Source organism: Sinohyriopsis cumingii, chromosome 12 (genome assembly GCF_028554795.1).
Source record: "Sinohyriopsis cumingii isolate HCF-2022 chromosome 12, ASM2855479v2, whole genome shotgun sequence".
Lineage (NCBI taxonomy): Eukaryota > Metazoa > Mollusca > Bivalvia > Unionida > Unionidae > Sinohyriopsis > Sinohyriopsis cumingii.
The window spans coordinates 13,499,739-13,517,735 of NC_142972.1; the positions used below are offsets into that span (position 1 = coordinate 13,499,739).

The 17,997-nt window shown below is 33.6% G+C and overlaps 1 protein-coding gene across 1 annotated transcript in view; it reads right to left on the reverse strand.

Moving 5' to 3' along the window:
* LOC149786021 (E3 ubiquitin-protein ligase rnf213-alpha-like) overlaps nt 1–17,997 on the reverse strand; it is a 559,813-nt gene that overhangs the window by 299,829 nt on the left and 241,987 nt on the right. The window contains exon 32 of the mRNA XM_089978097.1: nt 1,996–2,155. Within this exon, the coding sequence (XP_089834223.1) occupies nt 1,996–2,155 (160 nt within the window). The remainder of the gene's footprint in view (nt 1–1,995; nt 2,156–17,997) is intronic.

A 17,997-nucleotide genomic window follows, 5' to 3' on the forward strand; every position in this document is an offset into this window, starting at 1 on the left:
GAACAATGAGCAACATAGGAATAAATAGCTGCAAACCTTGAACATATCATCATACAAATGGAGAATTTAATAATTTAGATGAAAAAGAAAAAGTTATTTGATTTGATGACAATGGGGAGAGTTCAAGAGTTCTTGCCGAAAAGTTTTATTTTGGGAAGACTCAAATACAACATCGTAATGGATAAGGAGACTATTCTGCAATAATGAAAAATGGAGTAAATGCAAAGAGAATTATTTTAAATGCCATGCAATGTATATACCAAGATTTATATGATGTTTTTTTGAATGGTTTTGCCATATACATGTCAACAATACCCTACATGCATTTCATGCCTAAGAATAAGAGCTATTAATATATATTATCGTTAAATAAGTCAGTTCTTAAGAAAGAAGAACCTTTTAATAAATTAGTGCTACTTTTAAATGATGATATTAAATGCCATCTGTCTTGTACAGCCACTTTCCCTGAGCAGAAGGGGTGGCCACATAAGAGGACCACTGTACATGATATAGTTCAACAAATGCTTGTATGCTATGGTTCAGGCTCTTCCTCCAAAACAGGCACCATGTGAATACAAGTCTTTATTGCCACCATCTATATCTGTAAGTGTATACACAAATTCCTGTATCTGACAAAAACAGGACATCAAACTAGTAGATTTACAAATATGGATCAGTAGATTGGCTTCGAAACCAACAGATTGTTAGTTCAACAAATATTTTACATGTTTTAAGCCAACTGAAAACAAACCAAGTGCTTCTTGCCATATTATTTATTCCTTTCATACTATAATAGAAAAGCAAGTTTTGAACATGAATCAGAATTGAAGTTTGATGGAAAATGCTACAATAATAACTAATAAATATATATATATATATCATAATTCATTGCAAAGTTTTAGAAAATAAAATCCACAAGCATTTTAAGTCTCCTTCGTAAGATCACTTATTGGTGACAACTTATGACATTCATTGTGATTAAGTTTCACACTTAACAGATTCCCAATAGTTTTTTTGGTCCAGATTTCAACTTGAATCACTTTTATTTTGCCATGAATGAAGAATGTCCTCTCTGTAGCAGTAAAAGAATGACAAAATAACCATGTTAGGCATGAAAAGAAGTTCCTACTTCAGTCTGTATGTTGCTGCTTGGATTTTTTAGGTCGCTGATTGCTATACATTGCTCCTTCAATCCATGTTTACGCCATGGTGGAATTAAACCTGTGATTAAGTCCTAGGCCTCACTGCTTAGCTGGTGGGTTTGTTTTTTTTAGCACTGGGAGAGCATGCACATTTTGGCATTTGTGATGAAATGAACAAAAATACTGCCCATAAATATTCCTCTAAAATCATCTTGAACAAAGCAACAAAAAAATATATATGACAAAAAAATCAAAATACTTAATAGTTTCTTCCAAAAATCATCTTTTGGTCAGTCTTAACTTTTGTCTCACTTCTGCTAAAGGTCAGCCTATTTGTAATCAAAGACTCAAAAGTCATGATCTATTTCTTACTTTTAACACAACAAACAAACATCTTACATTTGACCTTAAACTCTCCAAGTTACAACAACAAGGTAGTCAGTTAACAGCTTGATGTGTACACATATTAGCCTATTAGATCTGATTATGCAGGGACCTAACATTAGAATGGTCAGTGCACACTGGGATCTAACATTAAAATGGTCAGTGCACTGCAATAACAGTTCCAATCATCAAATGGCTGATATCTGTCTAGTTTCTGTAATGTGTGGATAGAACACATAAAAATACCCTTTCTTCTGGTTTCAATTTTTTTAGATCCTATCATTTTTTAAAAGCAGTAGATTTCAATCATAAAACAATATGTGCTACAGACTGTTTTTATAATAGTATTTTTTGTCCTATCACAGTAGAGTCATGTGTGCGCTGTAATCAGAAATTTATCTGTACATATCATGAAAACATTCAGTTAAATTTCATAAAAAGACAGATTTTACAATATATCATCCCAAACCTCTGCATTTTGGTTCACCATGGTCAGTCTCTTGGAAAATATTTTTACTGGGTCAATGGTATCCAGCCCCCCAAAGTTCCTCTTTATGGAATGCTGAAGCTGGCACCATGCTGGAGCTGTGCTTGTTTGCTCCACAAAGGAGTAGATCATCTTCATTAGGCTGAAACATACAACAGGGCAGGTTACAATGTCTGCTGAAATAGGACCACCACCTGTATGTTACATATTCAATATACTTAACTAAACATTCAGACTAGTTCTCTTTATTATTATTCATTATGCTAATCTTGTTAAAATACAAACTATTAATTGACCCAAAGCTTTTCAGGATGATTTTAGCCATGAAATATATTTCCAAGTCACATAATTCAAGGTGTACATACTAGTTTCCCCCTGAATCAAGTGATTGTGAATTAATTGACTGAAAGACAATGATAAGCACCCATTAGTATTTGCATATTAGGTTCACGTTGATAAAACGTTAACACCCCTACTGGACAAAAGCATTTATTATTGCTGCATTACCTACAAAGCCCTCATCAAATGTGAAAATGTTATGCCCCCTTCCTCATATGAAACTGTCAGTCCCAAATGTGATATATATTCATTTCTTTTATAAAGACTTAGCATATCTCATATTCAGACTGCATTGTATACAGTTTTGCCAATACTAATGTTATGGTCATCCATTACAAATTGGTTCTGATCAGCCTTTTCTATAGGCTTGTATGAAAAGTTAGCTTATTCTCAATTCAACTACATCACTTTTTTTGATCAGACACATAGACCACCCCCTTTGGGACCTCTAAACACTTTTTGAGTCTCAAAAACCAAACAAGACACTGTGAGAATAATACTAATAATAATGAGGACTTTGCATAGCACCTAATCTTTAGAAGCTCTAAACGCTTTACAACATTAGATAATACCTATAAGATAAAAAACATATAATAATATTACAAAAACAAACACCATGAAATTAGAAAAACATTAAAAAATTAAAAAAAATGCTGAGAATATTTCAGGTAGGAAACATTATTAGGTCTTTAAGTTTGTTCTTGCAGTCGAAATAAGTGAGTTTTGAGAGCCCTCTAGAATGTGATCACTGTGTCTTTGTGTCTAAGTTCAGTGGGCAAATCATTCCACATTGCTGGGCCCTGGTGTGCAAAAGAATGCTGTCCATATGACTTTGTTTTCATAGTGGGAATAATGAGTATATGATTGTCAGAAGAGGAGCGTAAGTTTCTTGCTGGTGTGTACACATGGGTGAGATCGGATAGGTATGTTGGACTAGAGTCTGACAGTGAAACGTAGCGCAGAGAACAAATTTTGTGTTTGATTCTGGATCGAATGGATAGTCAGTGTAGGGTACAGAGCAGTGGAGAGGTGTGCTCTGATCATGGTACTCTAAGTATGATCAGAGCAGCTGTGTTTTGAACTTTTTGAAGTTTCTGGAGTAGATATTGAGATGAACCAGACAGAACTGAGTTACAATAGTCCAGTCTTGAAAGTACTAATGAACACACAACTGTTTTAGTGGCATCAACTGAAAGATATTTGCGAATTGAGCTGATGCGTCTCAGCTCAAGATATGCAGCCTTGCATATGTTCATGACATTTTGGTGCATATATGCTGTTGACTGATTCAACTTTTCAGGAAAAGTATTTAACTGAAATTATTTTTCAGCTAGGTGCAAATTTAAGTAATGTTCCAAATTTCCTAAACCATGGCTATATCTATTTAATTACAACTATGTGCCTTATGATTTTTCCAGCAATTTATTTCTTCTAAATATTATTATTAAGGTTAATGTCATCATTACAAATCTAATTTAGTTCTTGATTTTACCAGTCAGTCTTACATAAACTAAAAGGAATGCATAACAAAACAAAAACAGAGGTGCATATAAGCTGTAAAGAATAAAATTAATGAAGGAATGAACAAATGAATGAACAATTATAATGAATGTAACAAAAGACAAACAAATTGAAGAACTGCAAAATACATGAACACATGAATGAGAATAAACAAAAGGATAAAAAAGCCCATACCATTTTGCACAGCAGACATTATAATTTTACTGAAACCAGATATGGAAATAAATGATGCAGATTACCACAATGAATGGTGGTTACTATTTAATGGGGTCTTTTGATTACTGTTTTAAAAGACCAAATAATAAAATTTTGTAATCTCCTAACATATATATATAATTATCCCCACAAATTAGGGGACTAAAGTCTATAAAACAAGTCTATATTTGCTTTACTAAATCTGGTTTATATTTTATCTTTGAGTGCTATTTTGTAAACAATGACATGAACTGAGCAACACAGTTCAGAATGTGTCAGTTTAGCGTAAGCATCATATTGTAAACACTGCAGTTTTCTTCTGTTTGTCGAAAGCAATATTGGTGCATGCCCTGTCTTGTGGGTAAATTCTATTTATAGCAAGAAGGTGAATTCATAACCTGCCATATTCCTGTCCTGTACATGATTTAATTGTCTTGGGATGTCAACTTATCAACTGTTTCAGACAAAAATCTCGTGAGCAATGGGAGAACAACATCACTTACTTCCCCTGAGTATGATTATGATAAAGCCACCAGAAAACTATGCACATCAAATCTCATATATTGCATTTTATATAACTCTCTTTGTTTCACAATAACATCTTCATGAAAAAAATATGTTTGTAACAATTATTAAAAAAAGTTTCTCAATATAAATCAAAGCATATATCTTTTTCTTCATTTTTTTCTGTTTAAATTTCAAAGACTGCAAGGTCAAATAAAATAGCTGAAAGGGGTGTCTTCTGACAAAAATTCCTCACATCATTAGAATATTTATGTGCAATAACTAACTATACAAATAAAGAAGAGTACATCCATGGGTCTGATGCTTGATTGATGCTTGAATGGGCAAAAAGAATTTCCAGGATTTTAAGACAAAATAATTCCCACCTTTTAACATCTGGATCTTGAAACCATCTCTGACATTCTTTAGCAATAACAAGACCTTCAAATTAAGCTGTGGTTTATATACTGGCTGTCTGATTGACAACATTTTCATTTAGGATCAAGCAAACATCATTAGAAGCTTTTCTGTGAAAACACCATACAAACATGACCATCCATTCAAGGGAGTAGTTACAACAATATTTTCAAGATGTCAGTTGTGGAAGCCATAACAGATGTACAACTGGTCAACTGATCATGTGGTACTATTTGATCATGCAAAATTTTACATAATATTATCTAACTTGGTTGGCTCTTTGAATTATGCTTCCAATGCCAACCAATAGGAATAGGTCTGCTCATGCCCTCCCCCATGATCATCCAACAAAGTTACCCACAAAGTCAGCAGTAAGAGGCTAATAACAGTCTCTTGTATAATTCCCTGTCTGCCTTTTGATTTCAAGGTACATGTACAATACCCCTATCCAAATGTTAGCCACTCACTAAGCCTTATAATCTGACATTACATCATCTTACCACACCACCAATTCCTCCCTCAATGGTCATTAACAGATGAACAACATTGGAACACTGGCAATGTGTACCTACAAGATCATCAAGTTGTGCATAATCTAAAATTTAATAAGTTACCACTTTATGCACAAGAAAACAATACTAAATTGTAAGAGAAATGATTTAATACAGGCATTGTAAAAAATATAGGATACATGAGTATATGCATTCGTCTCTCACACTCACTCTCTCCCTAATTTCTCTCAAACATGCCACTATTCATTATTACCGATATTCTACAACATCAAATTCATAATAAAAAAAAAAATCAATACCTAATTTCAATATTTTTTTTAAATATTTGGCTCTCTCTGTGGGGGATACTCATGGGCTAGAATCTGAATCTAAAAGACTGATTCCCAATCAGTGATAGCCTGATCCCAGCATTATAGTGTATTCTGGGCTGATACCAGCTGAAGTAGAATTGGTGCTAGGCTGATCCCAGCTCAGTGTAAAAGACTGATTCCCAATCAGTGCTAGGCCGATTCCAGCATTACATGGTACTCTGGGCTGATCCCAGCTTAAGTAGTATGTGCTACAGGCTGATCCCAGCATGCTAATGTATTCTGGGCTGATATCATCTTAACTAAATCTATGCTAGGCTGATCCCCGCATAAGAGTGTATTCTGGGTTGATCCCAGATTCATGGAATACAGCTAGGCTGATCCCAGCATGAAGAAAATATTCTTATGTTTTCCTATTTAAAACTGTGAATGTAATGTATTTAATGGGCATGGCCTTTACATTATTAGTGTAGCTTATGAGTATCAGATTGGGGAAAAATGCCAAATTGAGTTTGATATTAAAAATATCAAATGAGAGCCCCCAAGAGGATTGCCAGTTTGGAATGTGAAAATCCATTTGGAGGACTGTGTCCAAAGCAAATTGATACTAAATGTATGTACACAACTGTTCCTGAGCAGAAAGGAGTTGGTTAGAGTGAACTCTGATGTAGAGCACACAACATGACGAAGACCATTGTTTTAAAGTCCTAATCAGATGGTCCTCCTAACCAAAGGCAAGTGCAGTTGTGGCTGCTCAAATACGAAATGAATGACCAGAAAGGTTTTGCTCATCATAGCCCATGCATGTCAGCAGGAACTTCAAGTACGACAGAAAAAAGTTCCCTACAAAATGGACGGCCCATGGAATCTACAAATAAAGGAGCATTTGTGTCATCACCTCCAAAGTACCTTGCTGCTGCTGACTCAAATACTGTTCCATACAGGATGCAGGACACAACCATGAGTTCCAAAAGAATTCAATCATGACACTTTCACAAAATGGATCAGCCTTTGTTAATGATTTCAGCAGTTGCAGAATTGTCACAGTTCACCAGAATTCTTTTCTTTGTGTGTTCAAATTTTTAATAGTGCTTATCAGTTCTTTTCTTATTTTATACGTATGTACATCTTTGAGCCCAAGGCATTATGATGCATAGAGATTTCCTGAAAAGTTTGCCAGCATTAAAATATCTTACTTTTATTTTGGAAACGATGTAAAATGTTAAAAGAAGAAAGAGTTACTGGTTCTATTGTTATTTCTGTTAACTTTGTTTTAGCAGTTTAAATTATCAGAGTACATGTTCAGAATTGAAAGTTTGCCATTTATGGATGCCATTTATTGATGTTTATGGAATTTCAGATTGAGCATTGATCAATGTTGCACATGTTAACTCATGAACCCCTGCAGGTTTTTGTCATTTTTGCCTGAAGTGCAAGCAGGAAACACATTTTGGGGGCTGTTTCTGAACACATCCTAATACACTGACTTCCAAGAGATTTCCAGTTAACCTAATGCCTAGTTGTGTCAGAAACATTGTTTATCATTGGCTATTTTGCTCGTACATGAGCAGAAGGGTAAAAGTTGGATTTTTTATTTTTGCTTCATGGACCCATCATTTTTATATCCAGACCATTTTTTTTCCAAATGTCCATCTCATCCTACTTTTTGCAAAGGTTCACCTATGTGCAGTTCAGACCAGTCTGCATTAGATCTGAGGCCAAAAGGCCTAAAATCCGGACACAATATCAAATTCCAACCATGGGCAAATTCTTGGTGGAAAAAAAATCGGATCCAAAAAATTATGTTTTTCCCACTGTATTTTGTACTGCAACTAGAAAGTCCAGATTATTTCATATCATTGTAGAGCTACACCTGTCTACCTTTCAATAATACCATCCACTTTAATGTATCATAAATGACCTTGACATTACAGAGCTCGGAAGAAGGCTACTACCTCTTAATGCATAAACAAGGTGCTGTGGGTTAATGAGTTAATCCCAATATGTCAGATATCCTGAGCATTCAGTTTTTAAAATCACATTTGCTGCCTTGAGCCTGTTGCTATGATCAAGGTACATGTCCATGTATTTGTGATCTGTAAGATAACAAATGTGGATGTAGATACATGGGTTAGGGTCAATACTGCTTGTGTTCGCTTCATTTTCAGATGGAGTTGTCATGAACAAAATATTGAGTTCTAAGTTTGTTGGTTAACTTTACTGGCTCTCAAATTACATGTGGTCATGCATATTTTTGACAAACTTGATTGTTTTGAACCTGTTAAAGATTGGGACACAACATTTTAACACTGATATAAGAAATCATTTCGGCAATATATTTTTAAATAAACATGCTAAATTGAATACTGTTTTGAAGTATTATGTAGACCCCTTCCCATCTGTAAATAATAAGGCATACAGAGCCATGCATAATTGCATAGAAGTACTGCACATAATGTAGATCAGTGTATGTTGACCTTGTCTATCACATATTTTCATCTTCAACAAACAGAATTATTGAGTGGTCATAGAATAGCATTTACAGCTGAGGAGTGACTGTCCATGCTAATAGCATTTCAGATGTGCTAAATGTTTTGGAAAATGATAAGGTATAAAGAAGAATGTAGGCTTGGAAGCAATATTGTATGCATGTCATGGTTTAGCAATATTTGCCCAGGCATGTTACATACTCTTTGCAGCCCTAACAACTTTACAAGCACCTGCCATCACTAGAATGTGCCAGTTTTTGACCCTCAGCCAAAAATGCTCATACTTAACAAAGCCTAATGTTGCAATGAAACATGCTGATCAGACATATTAACCCTGACAGCCAGATTTAGGTTTGTATTTTATATTGGAACACTTTGCCTATCTATATAGTCTGGCAATGGGCCCAGCCCTTGTACGCCATGACCAACATAAACATAATGACCCAACTGGAGCTGGTCTGCTAGGGATAGCTATATAGAAATTCACATCAAATTTAGAACTACAATCTTGAACAGAATGTTTAGAAAAGTAACATAAGTGCAATTTATAAACTTTAATTACAGTTATATATATATATATACACACATCAGGGTTTTTATGATATCTGACATAATATAACAAGTGTCCTTGTGCACCAATCTGATTAAAATCAGATCTCCACTGTCCTATGTGAAGATCTGACAGTGACTGCTTAGGGGTCATGTTCTGGTGACCTTTTAATTTGCCAATGGAGATTCAGCTTTCAAAAATTTGAAAGTGAATCAAACATTTGGCACTGATTGATGCTCTTCAGCCATAATGCTCAGTCTCCCAAATGCGAAGACATAAGACTTCATCTTCGTGGCTGATAAAATTAGCAACTATGGTAATACCATATGTCAACAGAACATGACCTCTAAGCTGTCACTGTCAGATCTTCACATAGGACAGTGGAGATCTGATTTTAATCAGATTACTTCATGTACATTTTCTTGTAAAATAGGAAAAGTTATCAGCTTTAAACTTTGTAGACATTTTGGTTCACAGAAACCACAGAGCACAGGACAGCTGGATAAAATACACAATTTTTTTGAGATATTTAAATGGAAAAGACTTATTACGTTCATGGATAAAGTGGGGTTTTTTTTGTTAAAAGGTCAAAGTTTAATTTCCATGGCCAAATTCAAAAGGATTTGTGATAATTTTTCTTTGTTATCAGGTTATGAGTTTGATTTGTGTGGTCCACTGCAGAAAGTTGGCTCAATTATGCTATTTTTATCACTTGACATGCTGAAGCCAGGTAAACAAAGGCAGTCATTTAAACAACAGGCACAATAATAACACCTTTTTCATAACATTAATTTAGAATTCCATGTTGCTGATTCAGTGCAATTAAAGCATAAATAGAAATATTTTTGTTTTGTACTTTGGATCCAATAATTAATAAATTTACCTGTATGTTGAATAGCTGAGTACAGCTCATACTGACAGACCTGATTTTCTTTAAGAACTTCTGCATGTCATTCAAAACCATGTGAAAAAAATTAATTTCAGATCAATACATGAATATTAACTATTTTGATCCATCCAAATAAATTAAGTAAATGAGTAAATTACTTCTTGAACAGAGACAGCAAGCAACTAGGAAATGTATTTTTACACTTCCTGACAATTGTAATATATATATATATATATATATATATATATATATATATATATATATATATATATATATATATATATATATCCCAAAGTAAATTCTATTGGTAGGTGATTTTCTTGTTCAATAAATTCTGTTGGTGGGTCTGGTAAGGCCTTAATAACATTTTAGGGTGGCTACCCAATTTCAAAAATGCCTTCTCCCCAGTCCCATGTATGTCTTAATGGAACAGCCCTCAGTGTTATCATAGAGAACATGCAGCATATCAATTTGCAATATTGCTCTTTTCTGCCATGTGGTTATGAACAAAACTTTTGTTTTGTCCGTATTGAGATCATACCATTTTCCTTGTACCATATCTGAAGTCTGTTGAGAGTAGTTTGAAGGTTTTTTTCTCAACTTCAGCTTGATTGCTTTGAGCATCAGAAAAGATAGTGTCATCAGCATACATGTCAGTTGATGAGACTGCATCTCCTATTTAAGGGGTAGGTTGTATATGAACAAAACAAATAACAAGGGCCCCAATACAGAACCTTGCAGCACTTCACAACTTATCATTTTAGTTTCAGATAGGTGTCCATTTAATGTTATCTTTTGATACCTATTGCTCAGGTAGGTTGTCAACTACTTAAGAATACCTTCACTACACTGATAGATTTTTTTAACTTTTCAAGAAGAATGTTATGATCTAACGTCAAAACACTTTCGAAAATCACTCATTAAGTACCAACTAACATTCCTTCATCTAAGGCTTTCAGCCACTTGTCAGTCATAGAGATAAGTGCAGTTTCACAAGAATGATCTTTTCAAAAGCCAGATTGATTTCAAGAAGTAGATTGTGATCATTGAGATAATTCATAAATGACCTGTGTACATGTTTTCCTATTAACCCTGGTAGTGCTGTGTTGTTTTGCTTGACCCTGAAACCAGTGTTGATTTGTTTCTAAACTCCCAAACCAAAACACATGCTTACAACAAACTTGCAGCAAGCTTACCACAAGCTAACTCAGGTTGCATAAGCTAGTAAGGGTGCTCGCACAAGCTTGCAAAAAGAATTTTTCCAAGTCTGCAAGCTTACAAGCTTGCAAAATCTAAAGTTCAAACTTGCAAAAGGAATTTGTCCAAGTCTACAAGCTTGCAAAATCTAAAATACTTGATGTAAGTTTGCACAAGCTTGCAATAATCAGTCATGAAAGTTGAAAGTTAAATGGGCAGTACTGCATGAGATCAGTACTTCCTGAAATGTTGAAGAATATATGTTGTGACTAGATCATGCTCAGTATAAGAAACTACACTGTCAAATTAAAAGATGTTACCTGTAATCAAGCTTTTATTTATAGCATCTGTTAATGCGCTTGAGTTAAATAATATACATTTTCAGTGTTGCAAAATGCTAAGAATTTTGAATTACTTGTACTTAGCTGATACAACATAAATAAAATATATTATTCCAACATTTCTCTATGTTTAAATTAGCTATGAACATTATTAATGTATTTCAAAATAAACAGAATTATTTCTTGACCAAGACAAAATATGAAATGTTACTTTTTCTACATGTCTTTTTACTCCTTTTCAAATTTTTACAAATATTATACACGTTAGAGAAACAGTTGAGATTTTGCATAAAGGAAATTCTTTAAGTGATTGTACACTCAATTAGCTATGCAGTCATTTTGTCAAGGAATGGAAGACTAGATAAAGAATTCCATTTAGTAAAACCCTGTAAAACAGATAGTAATTACTGATTGCAAAGTTTTTTACAGACTAACTTAATACAGTAAGATATCTGATGTCAAGTAATTGTAAATGCTATTTACCAACAATGTATGCACCATCAAAAATAGTCTCAGTAAATCTTGTAATATTAACTTCTGGCATTAGATTTTTGAAAGAAGTGTCACATATTTGTTTCAATATCAATCTGCTGCCAGGAGAATAAAAATAATTGTCACTTATTTACTTACTAAATAAAAATTAAAAAATATACACAATTTTTGTTTTTCTTTGACAGAGAGAAAGATGCATCCCATTCTGCCAACATTTTATAAAGAATTGAGCTTTGTGAATTTTGATTCTTTGAAAAGAAATAAAAGCATGCAAGATGAAATGTGGTTTTTCACAACAAACTTAATTCAGTATCGAGTCATTAAAGGTGGATAATTCCCCAAGGTTACAGTCAGCAGACTGGTTTACGAATTTTAAATATACACACAACATATCCGAGTCACAAGAACACAAAACAAACACTTGTAGCCTCAAGTTAAAAAATTAAGCGCAATTTTCAAGGTTGAACTGTCACAATTTAGCTCATTATTTTGGTAAATTTCATTGCCCGCAGAAACAGTATATGTGCAGTAACCGATCCAATACCCCGAGAGATAATTTAAAGTCATGAAGTTATCATGTTGGTGAGTAAACTCAATAGTGTGTTGTATTTTGCCAGTTTTCGGGACTGTCGATTGGTGGTAGCATTCTGTTACGCTTTTACGATTTAAATACATCAAAAAATGCCTTTGTAATGTTGCTTCACCCAATGACTGAGATGACAACTCTGCAGATCATTATTATTTATTGATGCCCTTGCCAAACTGCAGTAATCGATGCAATACTGTCAGTTATTGACAATATGGTTATGAGATTATAAAATTAAACACATGCTTGTGAATCTCATTTCCGTTATTCTTAGGGTCTTTTCTTTTCCTCTTGCATATCAAATTCAAAAATTGTTCAGGGGTTGTTACATTTAATTCTTTTCATTCTCAAAGAAGATCGCAATTATTTTATTTCAAAATTTCATAAGGTACCTAATCAGTTTCAATTGGATTTTTAGTTGTTGTTTAAAGCTCTGAAGTGCCATTTGTTTGACATGTGTCATAGCCCTTTCAAAATGGATGGTAAAACTAAAATTATAGCTCATTAATGGATGATCTTGAATAACACTTACTGACTTACTGATATTTCTTGGACTTGATAAGTAATTTTGCAATGTTGAACTAAAACTGAAATGCTTTAGCCAAAGAGGTAAATACTCCTTTTTTTTCCTGGTTACATAGTACATGTTACTGTAATCCATTTGAGTGGACGATACCTGAATCAAACCAAAAGAAGAGGAGGATGCAGAATTTTATTCTGAGGATTTTGTTTACAAGAGGTGGTTCCGAATAATTCAAATGGCAAACATTCTTGTTTTCACCTAATAGTTTATCCTTTTGACAGATGAGAGAGAGAACCTAACCATTTGACACTATCCTCCCCCAAATGGATTTCTATATGGAAGTAAATTAGTAGAATATTTCCAATTAAGCCATATAGAGCAAAAGTATATAGAGTTTTCTCACACAGATCCCATTCATAGGCTCTTATTTTTATCTCATTAAATGTTAAATGATTTGATGACTTCATTCTTTTCTTTCATTGTGACAGTAAGATCTCATGCTAATTAATGTTCACCATATATTAATATTTTCATTTTAATATTTGATATTACATACTTTTCGCACATCAAGAGCTAGAAAAATGGAGGTAATATGTAACCATGTATAGAATAATTTAATCGATACCATATCAATTCTTCTGATGCATGCTAGCTAGGTCAGCTTTGTTTGCAAGCTTGTAATTAGATAGCTTGTAATTGGTAAGCTTGTGATTGGCAAGCTTATGTGGTTTCAAATCTGAGCTTGCCGCAAGCTTACATATTGAGCTCGCACAAGCTTGCCAATTGCAACCTTACCAATTACAAGCTTCCCTATTACTAGCTTGTGCAAGTTAGTAATAGGGAAGCTTGTGCAAGCTTGCAATTGGGCAGTATCAACATAACAAGCTTGCAGCAAGCTTGCCGCAACCTTAAAAATAAGCTTGCAATTTTGGTTTGGTGCATGCTGAATTGTTTTAGAACAATACAGACATTTTGGGCCAAATCTATATAACAGCTCAGAACTATTATTTAAAATCAGACTGCTGTGAAATTGTACAAAGTGATGCATATATGCATGCAGATTGCAAACACTAAAAGTGTTGGTGAAATTGATGTGTGTTCATGGTTACCATAGCAAACAAATATAGAAAATAGGTGGAAAAGTAATTTTTGACCCCCCCCAAAAAAAATCAAATATAGTGTATACTTTTCGATCAGATATAGTTATTCTGAATGTATACATGGACAGTTAATTGTCTTCAACATATTATATATCCTCAGTTCATTACTTTTAGGCCTATGCTAGATAATTAAAACTTTACTTTCAAACATGTCTTTACATTTCAATATGTTACAATATTTAGATGATGCAGTATTTATGCAGTTATTATTTAAAAAATTTCTCCATATAAAACATAATTCTATTTACTTATATAGTTCATTGATAAAGAACCAATACTAATCATACTGAAGATGATAAAGATTGTTGCCGAGAAATTTAATTATAGATTTACTTTGGTTGCCATAGCACCCAAAAAGTAATAATAGTGTTTGAAAGGTTTAAAAGACTGTTTAAAATAATATTCTTAGCAGAATCTTTTATCCAACTAAATACAGCATTCATTGTTCAAAGAATTCAATGTTATCAAATTGTTTTTAATTATGAAGGTAAAATAATAATTATCAAACTGTAGAACAATTATATTTGTCATGTTTTAGGGTGAAGAGAATACTGTTTATGCAATGAAGTCCAACTAATGGAAAACTAGTTATCTCATTTGAAAATTGCTGAAAGGCAGATGTCTTACACATTTTTATGTAAACACCTCTTGAAGCAATTACTGTTGGTTGCAAGAATAAATCTGACGAGTACAAGTAACACTGTCATGTGACAAATGTAATAACTGACACAAAATCCATCTGTAGGTTTGTTATCAACTACCGTGGACTCTATTATTTTATCACATCATGTAAATGAAACAAATATAAATTTTTCTTTCAAAATAAAAAATACTGTTAAAAAAGTTAGGATTTCACACACGGAATTAACAACTTTTAGGGTTATTTCTAAACTCAGACTACATAAGCTTTTCTTTATGCCAGCATCATTACTAAACCTTATGTACACCATAGCTTTCCTTTTCTATCTGTTAATATGCAGACTGAATTTGATTTCTTTAATAGCTTGTGTAATTAATGCATTCTTTAATATATGACAGCAAATATAGTTTTTGAATAACTTTATGTACAACTCAAGTTGTTTTAAATTCTCATTTTTAATACATCTTTTATTGTTCAGTTAGTTTGAGCACAACTGTCAGTGACCTACCAAATAAATGTATTTAATTCTTTTACATTCTAGTGTCTACATCTGAATGATTTGAATGCAATATCATCAGACAGAGTAATAATATCACAGCCATTAGTTTGGGTCTTCTCACAACAATCAAGTAGTGTATCAAGTTTTGGTTATATATGGTAATGAAACAGCCCAAAAATGCCAATGTCCTACCAAGTTAGCTCTTTGAACTTTACTGCCGTGTGAGGCAGAAATAAACAACTTATGAACACTGCAATGGAGTTTGAAACTGGGGAGCTCTTGTGTCCAGTACACATGCATGATAGTGATATTGATTATCAGGTATTCTTTTGAGTGGAGCTGAACATCTGAGAGGCCTGAAAGTCATTATTACCAAATATTCACATAAATATTTCTCATTGATTATAAAGTAAAGAGCAAGAGTTGCGAGGTTTTCAATAATTAATAATTGTAACTTGCCAAAGATATCTGAAATAAAATTTCTCTGCAACAATCTTAACAAATCATAACTTCTACATTGTCAAATATTTCAGGAAAATGAAGCTTTTTATGTTCATTGGCTTTACTCGGAAACTAGCTCTGTTAAAACAAAACAAAATGAACTGATGAAGAAAAGAAAAAAAGACTTCCACTGGGTCAAAAGTTCAGATATTGGATGAAGGACTTGATTATTAGATTCCAAAGTCATATATATTTCACACTGGTGCTGTAAGAGTGGGTTAATTAAGAAGTGAATCTCTCTCTCTCTTCCATTTCTTTTTCAACTTGATGAGAGAGAGAGAGAGAGAGAGAGAGAGAGAGAGAAGCAGAGCAAAATGAAATTTATAATGCAATAGAAATATTGTGATTTTGATTTTTTTAAAATGATATTCAAGGAAGGAATATATGCTGGAGTTGACACCTGACACCCCCTGTAAAACTAATGGATGGTCCCTTTCACGCTTGTACAGTTCTCACTCTGGATGATACAATGTATCACCCAATATAAGAAAAGGCTCTACACATGACAGACTCGTTGATAAACTTAGCTATTATATAGTTTAAGCTTGATTTGGTGGAACTTTAAAGTTGTTACTGAATGGGATGGCCATGTCATAGCACTTATATAACAACATGTGATAGTGTCAGAGCACTTTCATATCAACACCTGGTTTATTCCTGCAGAAATTACTTCTAAAATTTGGAAAACTCTGTATATTGCTATTTATACCGCCACAACACACTTTATTCTAATTTGGACTATCCCATACATATATACAATAATCAGCGCTAACTGGGTATGGGACAGCTGTGAGATTGCAACTACTTAACAGCCACTAAATTGTTTACAATGTCCACTGTTGACAACAGACATTCCTGGGCAAATAAGTCTGTTTGAATATTTGTTTCACTGATGTTCTGATACAGTGAGGCAGACCCATGATCTTCAAGACAATTACATATGCTATCTCCCTGCTATTATTAGCACACGATTAATGATTGGCCTAGATTGGACATCTGTAGATGTCACTGTCCTGTGCCATAAAAAATGGTATCTGCACACAGAGCTAGGTGATGTTTGACCATAAATATATGGTTTCTGCATACACATCCAGGTGATGTCATCCACAAATATATGGCTTCCACACGACTAGGGTTGGTATTGGTCTATTATTAATTACAGCTTCTTTTGATCCAGCTTTATGTAGTGGAGTTACTTCGACAGTTTTCCAAAATTGGGGAAATTGATTTGTTTTCAAATTGGGATTACATAGAAATGTAATACTATCAGCAATAGCAGATGCAGCTGCCTTAAGAAGTCTTAAACCTATCATGTCAAGTCTTGCAGATTTAGAAACAGCAATGTTTTTGAGGTAATTCAAAACTTCAGAACTTAATTATGGGATTTCCAATATAGTATCATTTGAAAGTTTTGCAGAACAAAAACTTATTAGTTCTGAATGATCAAAGTCTAACTTTTGTTCAGTAATCTTGGAAGAAATGTTTACTAAGAATTCATTGAAAATATGTCAGGAGGAGTAATGATAACAAGATTTTCAAGATGGCTGCTGTGGTGGCCATATTAGGTACCAACTAAGCACCATTTTCATTTACATAAAACTAGACATCATAAGCATTTTTGAAGTGAAAATTACATTGTGATATGACCATCCATTCTGGAAGAATAGCATGATCAAATTCTCATAGTGGCTTTTGTGATGATCATATTTGATGTCTGAACTGCGCAACTTTCATTTAGAACCAACTGGACCTTGTGATAATTATTGATGTAAAGTTTCATAGGAATCCTCCAAGTAAATTGTGAGGGGTAGCGATAACATATTTGTGCTAATGGATGGATGGAGGTTGGACCAATAGAGCTGATAAAAATGTTCTTTTTGAGTATTCAACCTGCTATTCGATAAACAAAGTGCACCAATCTTCACCAAACTTACACCTCCATCAACTTTTATATCCCAAAAAGTTAAACTTGTCATTGCTGGAAAATGAACCAATTCTGATGGAGCTTGCACTAATCACTCATTGTAAAAATAATGATGAAGGATAACAAACTACCGCCTATATAGAAGTTTATGCTTCCAGTTAACCCTTTACCTCATAGAGCATAGTGACAAAGTGCAGCTCGCTATACATAGAACACAGGTTACCTAGTCGACCGCATACGCATAGTTTGCCTGTGAACTATTAAGCAATGTAGTGTATGTTACGTTTAACAGCAATTTTAACCATTTTACATTTTTGGTACACATCTATTACATGTGGAAAAATTTAAGAGTAAAGTCCGATTGTTATAACTGTGTAATTATTTATCACGGAAGAAT